At 41.9% G+C, this 16,701-nt stretch overlaps 1 protein-coding gene across 2 annotated transcripts in view; it reads right to left on the bottom strand.

The window, feature by feature from the left end:
* Positions 1-12,724, bottom strand: part of GKAP1 (G kinase anchoring protein 1) — an 86,081-nt gene extending 73,357 nt beyond the window's left edge. For both annotated transcript variants that reach the window (XM_047755242.1, XM_047755243.1), the window contains exons 1-2: positions 12,472-12,724; positions 180-432 (exon numbers count right to left, since the gene is read on the bottom strand). In XM_047755242.1, the coding sequence (XP_047611198.1) occupies positions 180-398 (219 nt within the window). In that variant the 5' untranslated portion in view covers positions 399-432; positions 12,472-12,724. The remainder of the gene's footprint in view (positions 1-179; positions 433-12,471) is intronic.
* Positions 12,725-16,701: the final 3,977 nt, after the last annotated feature.

Genomic DNA, 16,701 nt, shown 5'->3' with positions numbered 1-16,701 from the left:
TCCTGCAGTCAGGTTCTTGACCCGCTGTGCCAGAGTGGGAACTCCTAAATACATACAAATTTATATCCACTCATTCAAGTCATGTTTACCAGTACCTATGGATCAGGAACTGATAGTACCTGTCCTCACGATGCTTACAACCTAGATGGAAAGCAGACATGAATAATTATCAATGCTACCTCATTTGCTTCACTCTGTTGCTGTTCCTTCTTTTTTCTTCTTTTCTCTCTTTTTTTCTCATTTATAGTTGATTTACTTGTTTGAGACTTGCCAGTATTCGGACCTTTGCCTTTTCCAGGCTCAGAATCAGAACCACTGCCACTATCCACTTGCAACAAGGCAAAGCGAGAAGCCGTAGTGCCAACAGAACTAAGTACTGCTGAGGCCATTGTAAACATTTCTCTTTTAAAATACTTTTGTCAAGAATAATTCCTGTGAGAAAGGAGGAGGAAAATGAGTTAACACAGTCAGCAAAATCTGTTCTACATTTTAGAATATAAACATATATATATATATATATATACGTATCTATAGATACACACACACACACATATGTATATATAGACACTTTTCCTAACACTGGATTTAGTAACATTTGGATTTATGCCCACAGTCCCACTGGCAATAACATACTTTTTAAACTTAAGTAAACAACATAAATTTGAATAATATAAAACAGAAAAATGATATATAGAAAAGAATCAGAGAATGAATATGTGTAAATGTATGAATGGGTCACTTTGGTGTATAGCAGAAATTATCCAACCTTGTAAATTAACTATGCTTCAATAAAACGTAAAAAAAGAAAAATGGTATATACAGAGATTACACAGTTATTATAAGACTACCACCAATACAATGTATTCATTTTTCCACATACAGTTTCTAAAAATTAATGATTTTCCTCTTTATTTTAAATGTACTGCTGTATATTTACATATTTATGTAGGACATCCTAAATCTGTCATAATACAAGTTTATGGAGGACAGTCTAAATCAATACGGTTTACAATGCAAAGTAACAATATCATTTTTCACTGTACACAGAAACCATTGGTTCAACTACATGCTTATCCCCAACTTCCAGGACAGGAAAAAAGGAGTAGAAAAGGAAGAACATTTTTATGATATACAAATTCTGCCTTAAGTTTGATTCCAGAAAACTGCTCTCAGTCTCAGAATTGACAGCAAAATAGAGAACTTAAATTCTCTCAACCTAAAGAAACTTTGCAAAATCACCTTCCATCATCATGTTTTAGTTCACTAGTCTGAGCACACTCTACCTCTTTCAGCTTTTTAAGAACCTTTTAAACTTAGGATATTAAAGGTCCTCTAGTAAAAGAATATATATATTCATAATATATTCATAAACAAATATCTGAATCATTTTGCTGTACACCAGAAACACAACACTGCAAATCAACTATACCTCAATAAAAAATGTTTTGTTTTGCCTCTTAGGGCTGTACCTGTGGCATATGGAAATTCCCAGGCTAGCAGCTGAATTGGAGATGCAGCTACCAGCCCACACTACAGCAACACCAGATCCAAGCCACTTCTTTGATCTACACTATAGCTCATTGCAACACTGCATCCTTAACCCACTGAGTGAGGCCAGGGATTGAACCCGCATCACTGTGGATACTAGTCAGGTTTGTTACCACTGAGCCACAACAGGAACTCCCCCCAAATTTTTTTAATTAAAAAAAAAAAAAAGTCCGCTAGTATTTTCAAACACAAATTGTCTTGTTTCACAGATAAGGCAACTTGTTAAGTCATTCTGCATATTACTGACAAAGTCAGGACCTGAAACTAGATTTGCTGAACCTTACTCTGCAAGTTCAAAGTAAGAAGCCTTGTAACTAACTACTAGAAGACATAGTACTCTCTCAAGACAAAAGAAATAGACTAGACAGAGTAACCGACTGTGAAACTCAGAAATTTGTGTGTGTTGGGGGGGGGGTTGAAATGTATCAGGTACATAACAACTGAGTAAAATACTAAGTTTAAAAAAATAAATGAGGAGTTCCCCCTCGTGACTCAGTGGTTAAGGAATCCAACTAGGAACCATGAGGTTGTGGGTTCGATCCCTGACCTCGATTAGTGGGTTAAGCATCCGGCGTTGCCGTGAGCTGTGGTGTAGGTAGCAGACGCGGCTCGGATCCCTCGTTGCTGTGGCTGTGGCATAAGCCGGCAGCTGTAACTGGTTTGACCCCTAGCCTGAGAACCTCCATATGCCTCAGGAGTGGCCTAAGAAAAGGCAAAAAGACAAAAAAAATAAAAAATAAATAAAAAATAAATGAACACTCCAAGTACCCAACACTAAGATTAACAGAATGTTAACCCACTCCCATGCCTCTCCCCAAAAGAATCCCCCCAGCTCCCACCCTGTTATTATTCTAATTTTTGTGCTACTTATTCCTTTGTTTACAGTTTTTGTCTTGGGTCACAGTGCTCACATCTGAACTGACTACTGTCATTTCCACAATATCCTATTGTTTACACAGGTCCACCCTATTTATTGCGGGAGGGGACTTTGCAAAAGTATGACAACTAGGAAGTGAGGATCACTGAGGTCCATTCTGAAAGCTGAGCACACATTACAGTTTGCCTGTTTTCAGGAGGGAACAAAAATGAAAAGCATGTGTTCAATCGTCCATCTTAAGAAGCCAGAAAATTATTTGGAAATCCTTCAGTTTTTTGTTAACCAATAAAGAAAAATCAAAAGAAGAGCTGATACCTGAAGATATCATCTAGTAGCTATTGAATCAAAGTATTTTTATTATAACACCGTGTTAATACCCTGTTGCTCCTCTACTCAGAAATATACACATCAAGATGAAAATACCACAACACACAGAGATGACATACCAATAAAATTATGATGACTTTTAGGCTTAAATCTTTCCCACAAAAGTAAGAATTAAAAGTTGGTAAGTTATTACAAGGAAGAAAATACTGCAAAATGAAATAGAAATTCCAGACTCAAAAATATTATGGAAAACATTCATTCTGCTTCAAAATCAGCATGCCATGTTCAAATATTATATTTTAGTAGAATTGAGCACTTTAGATTCAGTATCCTACATACCTGTTCTAAATTATTATAGTTAATTTTAACTGTTGGGACTATAAATTACATGTGATAGCTGTCACTGCCCCTCCCCAAATGAGAATTATGGATCACTCTCATGCTGAATGCAGGCATGGCCATGTGACTTACCAGTGAAATATAAGCTTTAAAAAACTTTAAAACCCATAGGAGTTCCTGTCGTGGCTCAGTGGTTAACAAATCCAACTAGGAACCATGAGGTTGCAGGTTAGATCCCTGCCCTTGCTTGTGGGTTAAGGATCCGGTGTTGCCGTGAGCTGTGGTGTAGGTTGCAGATGCGGCTCGCATCCCGAGTTGCTGTGGCTCTGGCTTAGGCCAGCAGGTACAGCTCCGATTGGACCCCTCGCCTGGGAACCTCCATATGCCGCAGGAGTGGCCCTAGAAAAGATCAAAAAAAAAAAAAAAGCTTTAAAACCCATAGATGCAAACTATTGCTTCTGGAGTGAATAAGTAATGAGATCCTGCTGTATAGCACTAGGAACTATATCTAGTCACTTATGATGGAGCATGACAATGTGAGAAAAAGAATGTACATATGTATGTGTGACTGAGTTACCTTGCTATACAGTAGAAAATTGACAGAACACTGTACACCAGCTATGATGGAAAAAATGAAAATCATTTAAAAAAAAGATAATAAAAGCTTTAAAACCCAGAACATGGTTTACCATGTTCTTTTTTCTCTGCTTCTGTGATTGCAGAAGCAGATGTTGAGATGAAGTCTCCATCGGTCAGGTCTGATGGAGTCAAACTACAATGAACAGTATCTCCTTACTAAACTGTAATAGATATATAGCTTGAACAAGAAAGCAACTTTGCTGCTTTAAAGCTGCTGAGACTTTTAGGTTGTTATTACAATATAATTTAATCTTATCATCACTGATAGCTTACATAAATTAATTTATTTTCTATTTTAGGACTGATATCAAAACCGTGAACTTCATATTTGGATTGTTCTGCATGAATAAATGTTTACAGATGTTCTAAACATCTCTCCAAAGCTCATAGAAAAATTTTTTTTTAAATGAAAGGGGAAAAGTTTCTAGGCATTGGGAAGTTATGGCTGAACAGTTGGCCACTGAAAAGAGTCAAAGATAATACCTAACATACTACAGAGGAAAACACCAATCTACCTGAAACCCAAGAATCACAGGAGTTACTGTCTTACACAGTGGCCACACATGACAAACAACAAATGTTTCCTGAATTAATGAAGAGAAATAACGAAAGATAAAATGAAAAGAAAGTGTTAGAACAAACACTGTTAACTGAGGAAAGAATCTGTGATAAACATCCAAAATAATTATTTTACTGAGAAAGCAGCTACATATGCTACGCCTTAGCAACTCACACCTTAAAATACTTTAACTAATGAAAGGGTAGATGGAAAGGGGGATATGTTCACCTCCAGTGATCACTTGGTTTGGTCAGCAGTACAGATGGGAAAAGAGTAAAGTGGTAGCCACATGCACTATACCTTACACAACAGTAAATATTGAAGGCAAAAAATAGCTCTACTTAGCAGCTGAGGGGAAAAAAAAGGTGGGATAATTTGAAGGGCTCCATCATCTATGCTACACACTGTACTGACGAAAAAAAAAGGATAAACAGCCAACACATCAACTACCTCAACAGCCATGAGATAAATTTATATAAAATGTCAAAAAATAAACTAAGCCGTACTTTAGAAGTGGAAGAGGGGGAAATGCAAATTTTACAAGAAGGGAATAAACATAAAAACAATCCCTAATTTGTAAATGTGTATATTCCTTATTCACATACCAAAAAAAGAAAGAAATGCATGGGACTACTCACTATGCTTATTTTCCTTTCTATAGTTTTCATTATTTCCCCAAGTATTCTAATGACCATATTCCTTCTAGAAAAAAAAAAAATTCATCTTAAAAAATGAAAATGAGTTTTGGGAGTCCTAACCACAGCAGTCAGTGAAGAAAAAGAAATAAAAGGAATCCAAATTGGAAAAGAAGAAGTAAAACCGTCACTGTTTGCAGATGACATGACACTATATATATGACATCCTCAAGAAGCTACCAGTAAACTACTAGAGCTCATCAATGAATTCAGTAAAGCTGCATGATACATGATTAATACACAGAAATCTCTTCCATTTCTATACACTAACAATGAAAGATCAGAAAGAGAAATTAAGGAAACAACCCTATTTATCACCACATCAAAAAGAATAGCTAGGAATAAACCTAGTAAGGAGGCAAAAGACCTATTCTATATAAACTGTAATATGCTGATGAAAGAAACTGAAAATGACACAAATGAAAAGATGGAAAGATATATCATATTCTTGAATTGGAGATTCAGCATTGTCAAAATGACTATATTATCCAAGGTAATCTACAGATTCAATGCAATCCCTATCAAATTACCAATGGCACTTTTCACAGAACTAGAACAAAAAATTTTTAAATTTGTATGGAAACACAAAAGACCCCAAATAGCCAAAGCAATCCTGAGAAAAAGAAATGGAACTGGAGAAATCAGGCTTGCTGACTTCAGATCATACATACTACAAAGCTACAGTACTGAAAACAGTACAGTCAACAACATAGATCAATGGAACAGGATAGAAGGCCCAGAAATAAACCCACACACCTGTGGTCAATTAAACTACAACAAAGGAGGCAAGAATATACAATAGAGAAAAGACAGTCTCTTCAATAAGTGGAGCTGGGAGAGTTCCCATCACGACCCAGTGTTAGTAAACTAGGAACCATGAGGTTGCAGTTTCAATCCCTGGCCTTGCTCGGCTGGTTGGGGATCCAGTGCTGCTGTGGGCTGTGGTGTAGGTTGCAGACATGGCTTGGATCCCACATTGCTGTGGCTCTGGCATAGGTCTGTGGCTACAGCTCCAATTGGACCCCTAGCCTGGGAACCTCCATATGCCTCGGGAAGCGGCCCTAGAAGAGGCAGAAAAACAAAAAAACAAACAAAGAGGAGCTGGGAAAACTGAACAGCCTCATGTAAAAGAATTAAATTAGAACATTCTCAAACACAAAACACAAAAATAAAGTAAAAATGGAGTAAAGCCCTAAATATAAAACCAGATACTCTAAAACCCTTAGAGGAAAACATTGGTAGAACTTGAGAGTTCCAGTTGTGGTGGAGCAGAAATGAATCTGACTAGTATCCATGAGGATGCAGGTTTGATTCCTGGCCTTGTTCAGTGGGTTAAGGATCTGGCGTTGCTGGAGGCTGTGGTGTAGGTTGCAGACACAGCCCGGATCTGGCATGGCTGTGGCTGTGGCATAGGCCGGCAGTTGCAGCTCAGATTCGACTCCTAGTCCAGGAACTTCCATATGCCGCAGATGTGGCCCTAAAAAGGAAAAAAAAAAAAAAATTGCAGAACACTCTTTGATATACATCGCAGCAATATCTTTTTGGACCCACCTCCTAGAGTAATGAAAATAAAAACAAAAATAAACAAATCGGACCTAACTGAACTTAAAAGTTTTTGCACAGCAAAGGAAACCATAAACAAAAAGAAAGCCTAGGAATGGGGGAAAATATCTGAAAATGAAGAGACTGACAAAGGACTTATCTCCAAAATATACAAATAACTCATACAGCTTAATATCAAAAACACAAACAAACCTAGTCAAAAAATAGGCAAAAGATCTACATAGACATTTCTCCAAAGCAGACAGACAGATGGCCTGAAAGTACACGAAAAGATGCTCAACATTGTTAATTATTAGAGAAATGCGAATCAAAACTACAAGTTACAGGAGTTCCCGTCGTGGTGCAGTGGTTAACGAATCCGACTAGGAACCATGAGGTTTGCAGGTTCGATCCCTGCCCTTGGTCAGTGGGTTAACGATCCGGCGTTGCCATGAACTGTGGTGTAGGTTGCAGATGCGGCTCGGATGCCACATTGCTGTGGCCCTGGTGTAGGCCAGCGGCTTCAGCTCCGATTAGACCCCTAGCCTGGGAACCTCCTTATGCCACGGGAGTGGCCCAAGAAATGACAAAAAGACAAAAAAAAAAACCCAAAAAACAAAAAAAAAAACAAACTACAAGTTACATTCTTATTTTCTTTTGGCTATGCCCATAGCATGTGGAAGTTTCCAGGTCACAAATCAAACCCATGCCACAGCAAGGACCCAAGCCACAGAAGTGAAACACTGGATCCTTAACTAAGCCACCAGGGAACTCCTAAAAATATTTTCATTCTTTTTTTTTTTTTTAAAGGCCACATCCACAGCATATGGAAGTTCCTGGGCCAGGGACTGAATCCGAGCTGCAGCTGAGAATTATGACACAGCTCCAGAACATAGCTGCAACAATGCCAGATCTTTTAACCGACTGCACCTTGCTGGGGAGCGAACCCGCGCTTCCGCACTGACCCAAGCTGCTGCAGTCAGATTCTTTTTTTTTTTTTTTTTTTTGTCTTTTTGCTATTTCTTTGGGCCGCTCCCACGGCATATGGAGGTTCCCAGGCTAGGGGTCGAATCGGAGCTGCAGCCACGGGCCTACGCCAGAGCCACAGCAACGCGGGATCCGAGCCATGACTGCAACCTACACCACAGCTCACGGCAACGCCGGATCCTTAACCCACTGAGCAAGGGCAGGGACCGAACCCGCAACCTCATGGTTCCTAGTCAGATTCGTTAACCACTGCGCCATGATGGGAACTCCCTGCAGTCAGATTCTTAACCCACTGCACCATGGTGGGAACTCCAATAGTTACTTCTTTAAAAAAAATTTTTTTTAAAAAGAAAAAAGTTGGGGGAATATCCCATAGCTCAGAGTGCAAAGAGGACAATAATCCCCTTTGATACAGATGAAACAATTGTACTGCATGAATGATATAATAGCATTCCATATATGGTCAAAAAAAAAAAAAGGAACAAGGTCATCTACACTCAAATTCAAGAAGGAAGACATAATCTAGTCAATGCAATATTGATTTTTTTTTTTCTGCCCTGTGTCAAAACTTAGAAAGGGCAACTACAGGTCAGAATTGATAATGAGATGCCTCTGGTCCCTTACGTAAGTGATTGAGAAGATAAATGACAGACAGCAACTGTCAAAGACTGATTATGCTGCATGGTTTTAGGAGAACATTGTCTTCATTAACAAAGTTTTCAGAATTTGCAAAAAGATAACCATGTTATACAATCCAGGAATTCATTTGTTTTTTGTTGTTGTTGTTTGTTTTGTCTTTTTGTCTTTTTAGAGCCACATCTGCAGCATATGGAGGTTCCCAGGCTAGGGGTCGAATCAGGGCTGCAACCACCAACCTACGCCACAGCTCACGGAAACACCAGATCCTTAACCCACTGAGCGAGGCCAGGGATCGAACCCCCAACCTCATGGTTCCTAGTCAGATTCGTTTCTGCTGCGCCACAACAAGAACACCCAAGAATTCATTTGAAACTGCTTTTTTTTTTTTTTTCCCAATCTTGAAAGGAAAATAAGTAAGCTGACCATATAAGCATCAGACTTTTAAAAAATACTATTTCAGAGAAAGTACTCCTTTCAGTCTCATGTCTTAAACTTCTACCTCTCCACCTATAGTCATATCTCAGAGATACTTGAATAAATAGATTCAAACAAAATTCTCCCTCCCCCTACTATTTTCCCTTTCTTTCTCTATCACATGGTCTTTAAAATCCAGATATTCAAATGCTCATTTATATACATAAACTTAAATAACATGGATATAATTAAAGTATACAATGCAAAAATATAGTGGACATTCACTAAGCTATCTACATTTTGTCAGGAATGCAATGGCTAATGCTCTATATTAAACACATATTACTAAAATACTACATAAATCAGGCTTTTTAGTTCAGAAATTTAATGATTATTTCCTATGTTTCTCCCTCTTCCCTTTGAGTCTACTTTTTTTTTTCCTTGCTTTTTTAGGGCTGCACCTGCAGCATATGGAGGTTCCCAGGCTAGGGGTTGAATTGGAGCTGTAGCTGCTGGCCTACACCAAAATCACAGTGACGCCAGATCCCAGCAGCGTCTGCCACAGACACCACAGCTCAGGGCAATGCTGGATCCTTAACTCACTGAGTGAGGCCAGGGATCGAATCTGTGTCCTCCTGGATACTAGTCAGATTCATTTCTGCTGAGCCACGACGAGAACTCCTGAGTCTCCTTTTAAAAATAATTTAAAAGCTAATTTAAGTAGTTGAAGCAAGACAAAAGAAAATTCCAAGATAACTTTAAGAGAAATGTTTCAGGTCAAATGTACACTAAACAAGTTCACAAATATAAATATGCTGGCAGCTCATATACATCTAAGTGCAATATTCTATAATTTCTTAATGAATACCATTAGTAAAAACTATTATTTCCTTTATACTTGAGATTGCAGCTATGTCAAATTACAGTGAAGTCTCCACTTTATATATACTCAATACTTAAAAAGCTAATCCATTTTCAAACATTTGAGCATATGTTACAGCTTTCTACAGCAACAGTCCTTCCTCAGATTTGGTACTCGAGCAAAACAAACTACTTACAATTTCCTGACCACACATTTAGTTGTTCGTATATTTCTGCTGTGTCTTTTGCCTAAAACGCCCTATCTTCCACTTACAATTTGTATTTGTTCCTCAAAATCCTGCTGAGGTGCCAACATTTCTGTAAAGCTTTCTCTAACCTGCTTGTTGAGTTAATCATTCTCTCCTCTGTGATATTTCTGTGCTTTATATTTACTTTTATTACTGAATAGAGTTCATTAAAATGATGTTTGCTGCTGTGCCTAGCCCCTCATAATTCTGATTTCAACATCCTGAAAGACAAAGGCTTTTTCTTTCCACCCCAAATAAAACCTGGCACAAAAAAGGATACATTTATTGTATTTGGTTTTTTAGAAGGATTATTGAAATTGCCCAAGTATACAACTATCTATGCGTTCAAAGACGTGCTCTCAAGTAGAATGGACAGCAAAATAAAATGCAAAGTGTGATAGACATAATGCCGAATCCTTAGAAGCAAGTGTGCATTAACAATGATTATTAGCAGTTTAAAGTTGTTTTACTCTAAGTGTCATTCTAACTGATCACCACAATTAATTGCATTTAGGAAGCATAATTGGTTTCAAAATATTGATTAAAAAGAGTTAGGATACAGGAGCTTAAGCAAACTACGTTTTAAAATGAACAGCCTCAACTGCCAGCAGCAGGATTTCTAAACAGCTGATCCTCTTGGTCTCTTCTACCAAGGTTCTGAGGTTCACTGCCACTATGATGTCATCCCTCTAGACTATAATCACTCTAAGGTCAAGAAAGATGGTAGCAGTAGCCATACCTCATTCCTGGGAATCACAATTAGGGCATTTCAAAACTGATTATGTATAAAATCCTCAATCAAGAACAACCCAATATATTCTCTTTCTTCCATTAAGCCTATCAACCAGTAAGCCTATGAAAAAAAAAGAAATGAATATAATGTAGATGCTTCTCTGAAATACAGTTTAGATTCAAAAAAAAAAAAAAAGCCATAAAATGAAATGGCACTGAGTATGAGTGACTTCATATCTGGTGAAAAAAATTTTCATTGTATTATGTCAAATAACACAACTAAACATCTTTCACTTTGGCTTCTTATATCTTTTTCTTTTTCTTTTTAGGGCTGCACCTGCTGCAAATGGACATTCCCAGCTAGGGGTGGAATTGGAGCTACAGCTGCTGGCCTAGACCACAGCCACAGCAACACCAGAACCAAGCCTCATCTGCAGCCAACACCATAGCTCACAGCAACAGTGGATCCTTAACCCACTGAGTAAGACCAGTGGTCTAACCCCCGTCCTCACAGATACTAGTTTCCCCTGAGCCACCATGAGAACTCCACTTTGACTTCTTATAAACTAAGGTTCACAACCAAGTGCCAAGTGCATACCAAAAACTTTGCTCTCAACACACTCGCTGTAAACAAATCACATAAATGTGTATGCCCTAAATTTCATGTCTTTCTTCATAGTTAAATATTGCCTCCCCACTCCAATCTGCAGCACCTAATTTCTGCGGGCTGAAAAACCGAGCAAAAAGCACAAGCTGGTACTGTGTGAGGACCTAAGGGATTCTCCCTTGAATAAAGCACACATATTTTCCTTTGCCCCAGTGATCTCTCAGTCAACTTCTGGGTTTCTGCTCTTAGACCACAGAGCAAAGCCACCTGACTGATACCTTAAGTTTGTTGTAACCATTTATGACAAGAATATCTTCCATTAATAAGGATTTGCTAATGCCATGTAATGCCGTATATAAGCCTGCTGAGAAAAAACATCTGTATTTCCACAGATTAAAGATTTTAATATTTTTGATTGCCATAAAGTTTCTTTAATATTCTTATAGCTGAAAGTCAAATTTATTAAACTGGTGATTCAAGTTACAGTCACAAGCATGTTTACGATGTAAAGAAACTGACAATACTGAACAGTGTCGAAAAAATTTCACTGGCTTTTCAGTAGAGGAAAGACACTTTCAGTACTGCTTCTAATGAAAGTTGTAGCAGGTAGGCAACTGTAAAATCTGGCTAAGGTAAGAATGGAAAACTCTAAAAAGAAAGTGGATAGAAAATTTAATAAGTCATTTTTATCCTTGTTGGCTATCTACCAAGCACCCTAAGTGCTAGAGATGACAAAAATTCTGGAAGACTGCTTGTTCCAAACAATAATTGCAAAAAAAACCCAACAAAATTCAACACCCTTCTTTTTTAGTTTTCAACAGCTAGCGTGGAGGAGGAGCACTTTATTCAAAAAGTAATTCATGAATGAAATTCACTCATTCATGAATGAAAGCCAAATTTCGCCCATAGGCTGTTAACCGATGCTCCAAAACTTATTCGCGCAAAGTACACAGAGAAAGAAACGGGGCTGGGCAAGACTTAACCCGGGCAGAGAAACGGCTTCAAAACCTGAAAGGGAGAGAACGGCGAGTCAGGTCGTCGCTCCAGAAATTTCCGAGCGCCTGCCTCCCCCGGAGGAAGACCGCTCCCCGCGACGGGGAGGGGACGGCGGCACCTGTCAACCGGCGGCCCCGCCACTGTGGTCGCCCCCGACCCCGGCCCCCGCGGGGTCTCGAGAGGCGCAGGCACGGCCCGGGGCGCCGGGGCCTGGGGTCTCCGCCGGACCCTCTCCTTCGTCCCTGAGCCCGAAGCCGAGCGTCGCGGCCGCGGCCCTTCCCGAGGAGCGGCCCTCCCGCGCACTCTGCCCGGCGGCTGTGGCCAGCGGGGCCCGCTGCCCCCCAGGCCAAGTCCCCTACCGCTGAGCCCCGGGCGCACAGAGCGGCGCGGCTGAGCGACCGCCACCGCCTCAGAGGCGCCCGAGCGGACCCAGCGAGGCGGCCCGCCCTCCGCGTACTCACCGGGCCTCCCCAGCCGCCGGTTCGGCCCTCCTCTCCCTCCTCCCCCTGCCGCCGCCGCTCCGCGACTCGACTCCCGTGGCGGCCGCACTGGGCGTTGGGACCGGGCTGGGTCACGTGTCGGGGGGCAGAGGTGGGCTCGCGGCGGGCGAGCGCCGGGCACTAACGGGCCCCGTGGCGCCGGACCGGGCGGACCACAGCCGGGACCGCGGCTGCAGGCTGCGGTGAGGGGCGGGGAGAGCGCGGCCGCGAGCCGAGGGCGGGAGGGAAGTCCCGGCGGAGGGGGCGGCGTGAGAGCCGCGGGGCGGAGCGGGGGCGGGGCCTGGCGCGTCTGCCGCCGCGCGCGGGGGTTTGTTTATTTTCTCGGTTGGTTGCGGCGCTGGCGCGTGGGTAGAGGCTCTCCGGTGACGTGAGCGCCCGGAGTTGGGGGAAAGGGCCAGAACCACCTGCTGGAGAAGGGGAGCTACGGGGGCCGGGCAGGGTCCAAACGTCTCACGTAGGCGGCGACGCCGCGGTCTTCGAGGGGTTACCGGGAAGAGAAGGGCTTTCCCGGAGCGGATGGAAGGAAGGAGGCCTCCCTAGAGAATAGGACTCCAGGCCGTTCACCAGCAGTTCTGCGGCTTCACCTGCATCGCGGAGAGCAGTTAGAGAGCCCCTGGGGTAGAAAAGGGTCGGTGGAATGTGGGGGCCACTCGGGGCTCGACCCCCTGTTAGTGAAGTAAGGATGGTCCTCCAGATCAAGGTTTGAATAGAAAGACTGCATCAGATCTCTGTAAGGAAAATAACGAATATTGCTCAGTTTTCTGTAGAGTTACAACACTTTCACGTTATCTCCCTTGGTGTTCCATCAGGTAGTAGGACTCTCACTTTACAAGCCTAGCTGAGTGACTTACTCAAAGCCTCGCAGCTAATAAATGGCAGAGCTGGAACCCAGCTGTCTTGACTTCAAATTCTGTGCTGCTTACGGTTACATCACATTATCTCCCCAAATCACTTTGATTCAACTTTTAGTAGGTGCCCCCATAGGTGAGACACTGCAGGGTTACAGAGAGGAGTTGAAGATGCTATCCTTGTCTTCAGAGTAAGGAAAAGCCAGGATAGGTACCACGTGAAAAATACAGGGAGTACTGCAGATTACTGAACTGCTCAGACCGGTCTAGCGGATTAGGAAAGAAAGGCAGCAAGGAGGCTGCCCTGGGGATTGACCTTGAAGGGGATGAGGATGGTTTTACAGCAAGAAAAGAGACCATGAGAAAATGTATGGGAGTTCCTGGCGGTTAACCAACTGGACTAGTATCCGTAAGGACGTGTGTTCAATCTCTGGCCTCGCTCAGTGAGTTAAGGATCCAGCGGTGCCGTGAGCTGTGGTGTAGGTCTCAGACGCAGCTCGGATCCTGCATCACTGTGGCTGTGATGTAGGCTGGCGGCTACAGCTCCGATTCGACCCCTAGCCTGGGAACTCTATGTGCTCGTGGGTGCGGCCCTGAAAACACACACGCATATATTAGGAAGGTAAATCAATGAAAGTGATGTTCAGGAAAAGCAAATGGTAAGATTCTAGGGCATATTAAGAAGTGGCAGACACGGAGGGAGGCCAAGTGGAAGAATTTGTGTTGAATTCAGTACTTTGTTTTCACCTTTAAAAGTTTGAAGGTTTGAAAGCCTTGCTAATCTTCGATCTCTCTCTGAATGAATATAGAAATTAGAGGTGGAAAAATGGTCAGGCAGACTTGCAATAGACCAGGTAAGCGGTAATGGTAGGTCTGGAACTAAAGGTAAGGCAGGCGGAATTTAAAAGAGCTTGGCTGAAAGATGATGTGGAAGCAGAATCTACAGAATTTGGCAATTGATTAATTGGATTTCTAGTCAGAGAGGGTAACACGAGAATACATGAGGGAAGAAGAGAAAAATCAAAGGTAGTGGAGGTTTTGAGTTTGGTGATAAGTATAGAAGATGGAGAAAAAGACGGAGCTAGGCATAGGAACTGCTTTTTAAGGAATCACTTGGGATTTGGACATCTTATGAGTTTGAAAGGTTGTTAGAAATGGACACTAAGAAATTAGATGTAAAGATTTTGAAGGAAGGGAAAGTAGATTGAACTGGAAAAATAGATTGGGGAGCTATCCTCCTAGCAGTGCTATCACTGTGAGAAAAAAAAAAGAAAACAAAGGGCAGAATCTTGGAGAGCAGCTTTTTAGAAAATTGTTGCTCTGAGTGTGGTTAAGGGCCTAGCAGCACTGGCAACACCAGGTCTCAGGCCTCCCCGACCCCCAGACCTGCTGAATCAGACCTTTGATTTAACAAGAACCCCAGGTGATTTATATCACATTAAAACTAGAGACGCTCAGACCTAGTTGAGAAAAGCCAACGAATAAAGGAGGGAACTAATCTAGATAGAGAAGCCAGCCAAGAGAGGAGGAAGTAGGAGGAGAACCACAGTAATGGGGAATCACCAAAGCAAGATAAATTGGAGTGTCACAAAGATGGGCAGGAAGAAATGGTGATTACAATATCCAAAACCGAAGAGGTGGACTAGCGCAAGGAAAGAAGGTATGTTTAAACTTTGTGATTAGGTGGTGTGTGGTCATCGTGACCATGTTGTTTCAAATGAAAGGTTGAAAACTGCCCCTTTGTGATTGAGAACAGCCTAGAAATATAAGCCCTCCAGTCCCCACATATATGGGACTCATTAAAGTAGGCTTGTGGATTTGATAGTGGAACAAAGTAGTTTTTTGTTTGTTTGTTTGTTTGTTTTTTCTTTTTAGAGCCACACCCGAGGCATATGGAAGTTTCCAGGCTAGGGATCGAATCAGAACTACAGCAGCCGGCCACAGCCACAGCCACACCAGATCTGAGCCACATCTGTGGCCTAAACCACAACTCATGGCAACGCCAGATCCTTAACCCACTGAGCGAGGCCAGGGATTGAACCCACGTCCTCATGGATACTAAGCTGGTTTTGTTACCCTGAGCCACCATGGGAACTTCCTAGAAGTTCTTTTCTAATTGCTTCTATTTTCTCAGTGAAATAAGAAAACAGGATCATCTGGAGAGACTGCTAATTGTTCATCACAATGTATTTCTTCCCTTCTTCTTGGGCACACGCTATTTTTCTCAGTCTTTCCTTCAGTTAGGTATGGTCACATGTGAAGTTTATTGCTAGTGGAGAGTGAGCAGAGATGCTGTCTGCCACTATCGGCCCAGTGTGCCTCCTTCATGAATTTTTCCTTCCCGCCAGCTGGATTATGCAGATGACTGCACGTCCCCCAGGGTTGGCAGGACCACCAGAAAGAAGGTGCAGGGATGCAGGAGAGCTGCCCACAGATCTGGAACACCCACTCAGGATTATTCTGTAAGCAAGATATAAATTTCTATTGAATGGGGGCCATCACATTTCTGTTTATTTGTTATAACAATTTAGCCTACTATGGCTAGTGTTGTTATTAACAGAAGTAATGAGAGGGGATTTAGGGGGAGAGGGAGAGAGGAAAAGAAGTGAAATTGGGGAGTTCCCATGTGGTGCAGCAGAAAGGAATCCAACCGGTATCCATGAGGATGTGGGTTTGATTCCTGGCCTTGCTCCGTGGGTTAAGGATCCAGCATTACCATGAGCTGCAGTCACAGATGCAGCTTGGATCCTGAGTTGCTGTGGCTGTGGCTGTGGCTATGACCAGCAGCTGTGGCTGCAACTTGACCCCTAGGCTGGGAACCTCCATATGCCTCGGGTGTGGCCCTAAAAAGCAAAAAGAAAGAAGGAAAAGAAAAAGAGAGAGAGAGAAAGAAAAGAAAAGAAAGGAAGGAAGAAAAAGAAAGAAAGAAAGGAAAGAGAGAAAAGAAAGAAAGAAAGGAAAGAAAGGAAATAGTAGTCTGTGAATGTGGGAGAAATAATTGATTGGGGAAACATGGTAAGTTTTCCAGGCACTATGAAGGGCCCCCCTGAGTGAGTGAATTTATAGTGAGACCAGTCAACATGGTGTACATTTTTCACCAGCCACATTTAGTTGCTCATGCACAGGCACTGAGAAGGAAGTTTTGGATTACCCAGGACTGAGATCTGGCAGGGCAAGTGTGATCGAGATAGGTGGGCAAAGGGTAGTTGAGGGTAGATGCAAAGGAGGCATTATAATATCAGATGTTTTAAGAATTAAGGCTGGGGGGGCTATAAAATGATAGGGTGAATGGAATGTGTTTCTTTTCTTTTTTTTTTTTTGTCTTTTTGCCTTTTCTAGAGCC

Source organism: Phacochoerus africanus, chromosome 12 (genome assembly GCF_016906955.1).
Source record: "Phacochoerus africanus isolate WHEZ1 chromosome 12, ROS_Pafr_v1, whole genome shotgun sequence".
Taxonomy (NCBI): domain Eukaryota; kingdom Metazoa; phylum Chordata; class Mammalia; order Artiodactyla; family Suidae; genus Phacochoerus; species Phacochoerus africanus.
The sequence above is the reverse complement of the archived record's forward strand: the minus strand, read 5'-3'. Positions and strand labels throughout refer to the sequence as shown.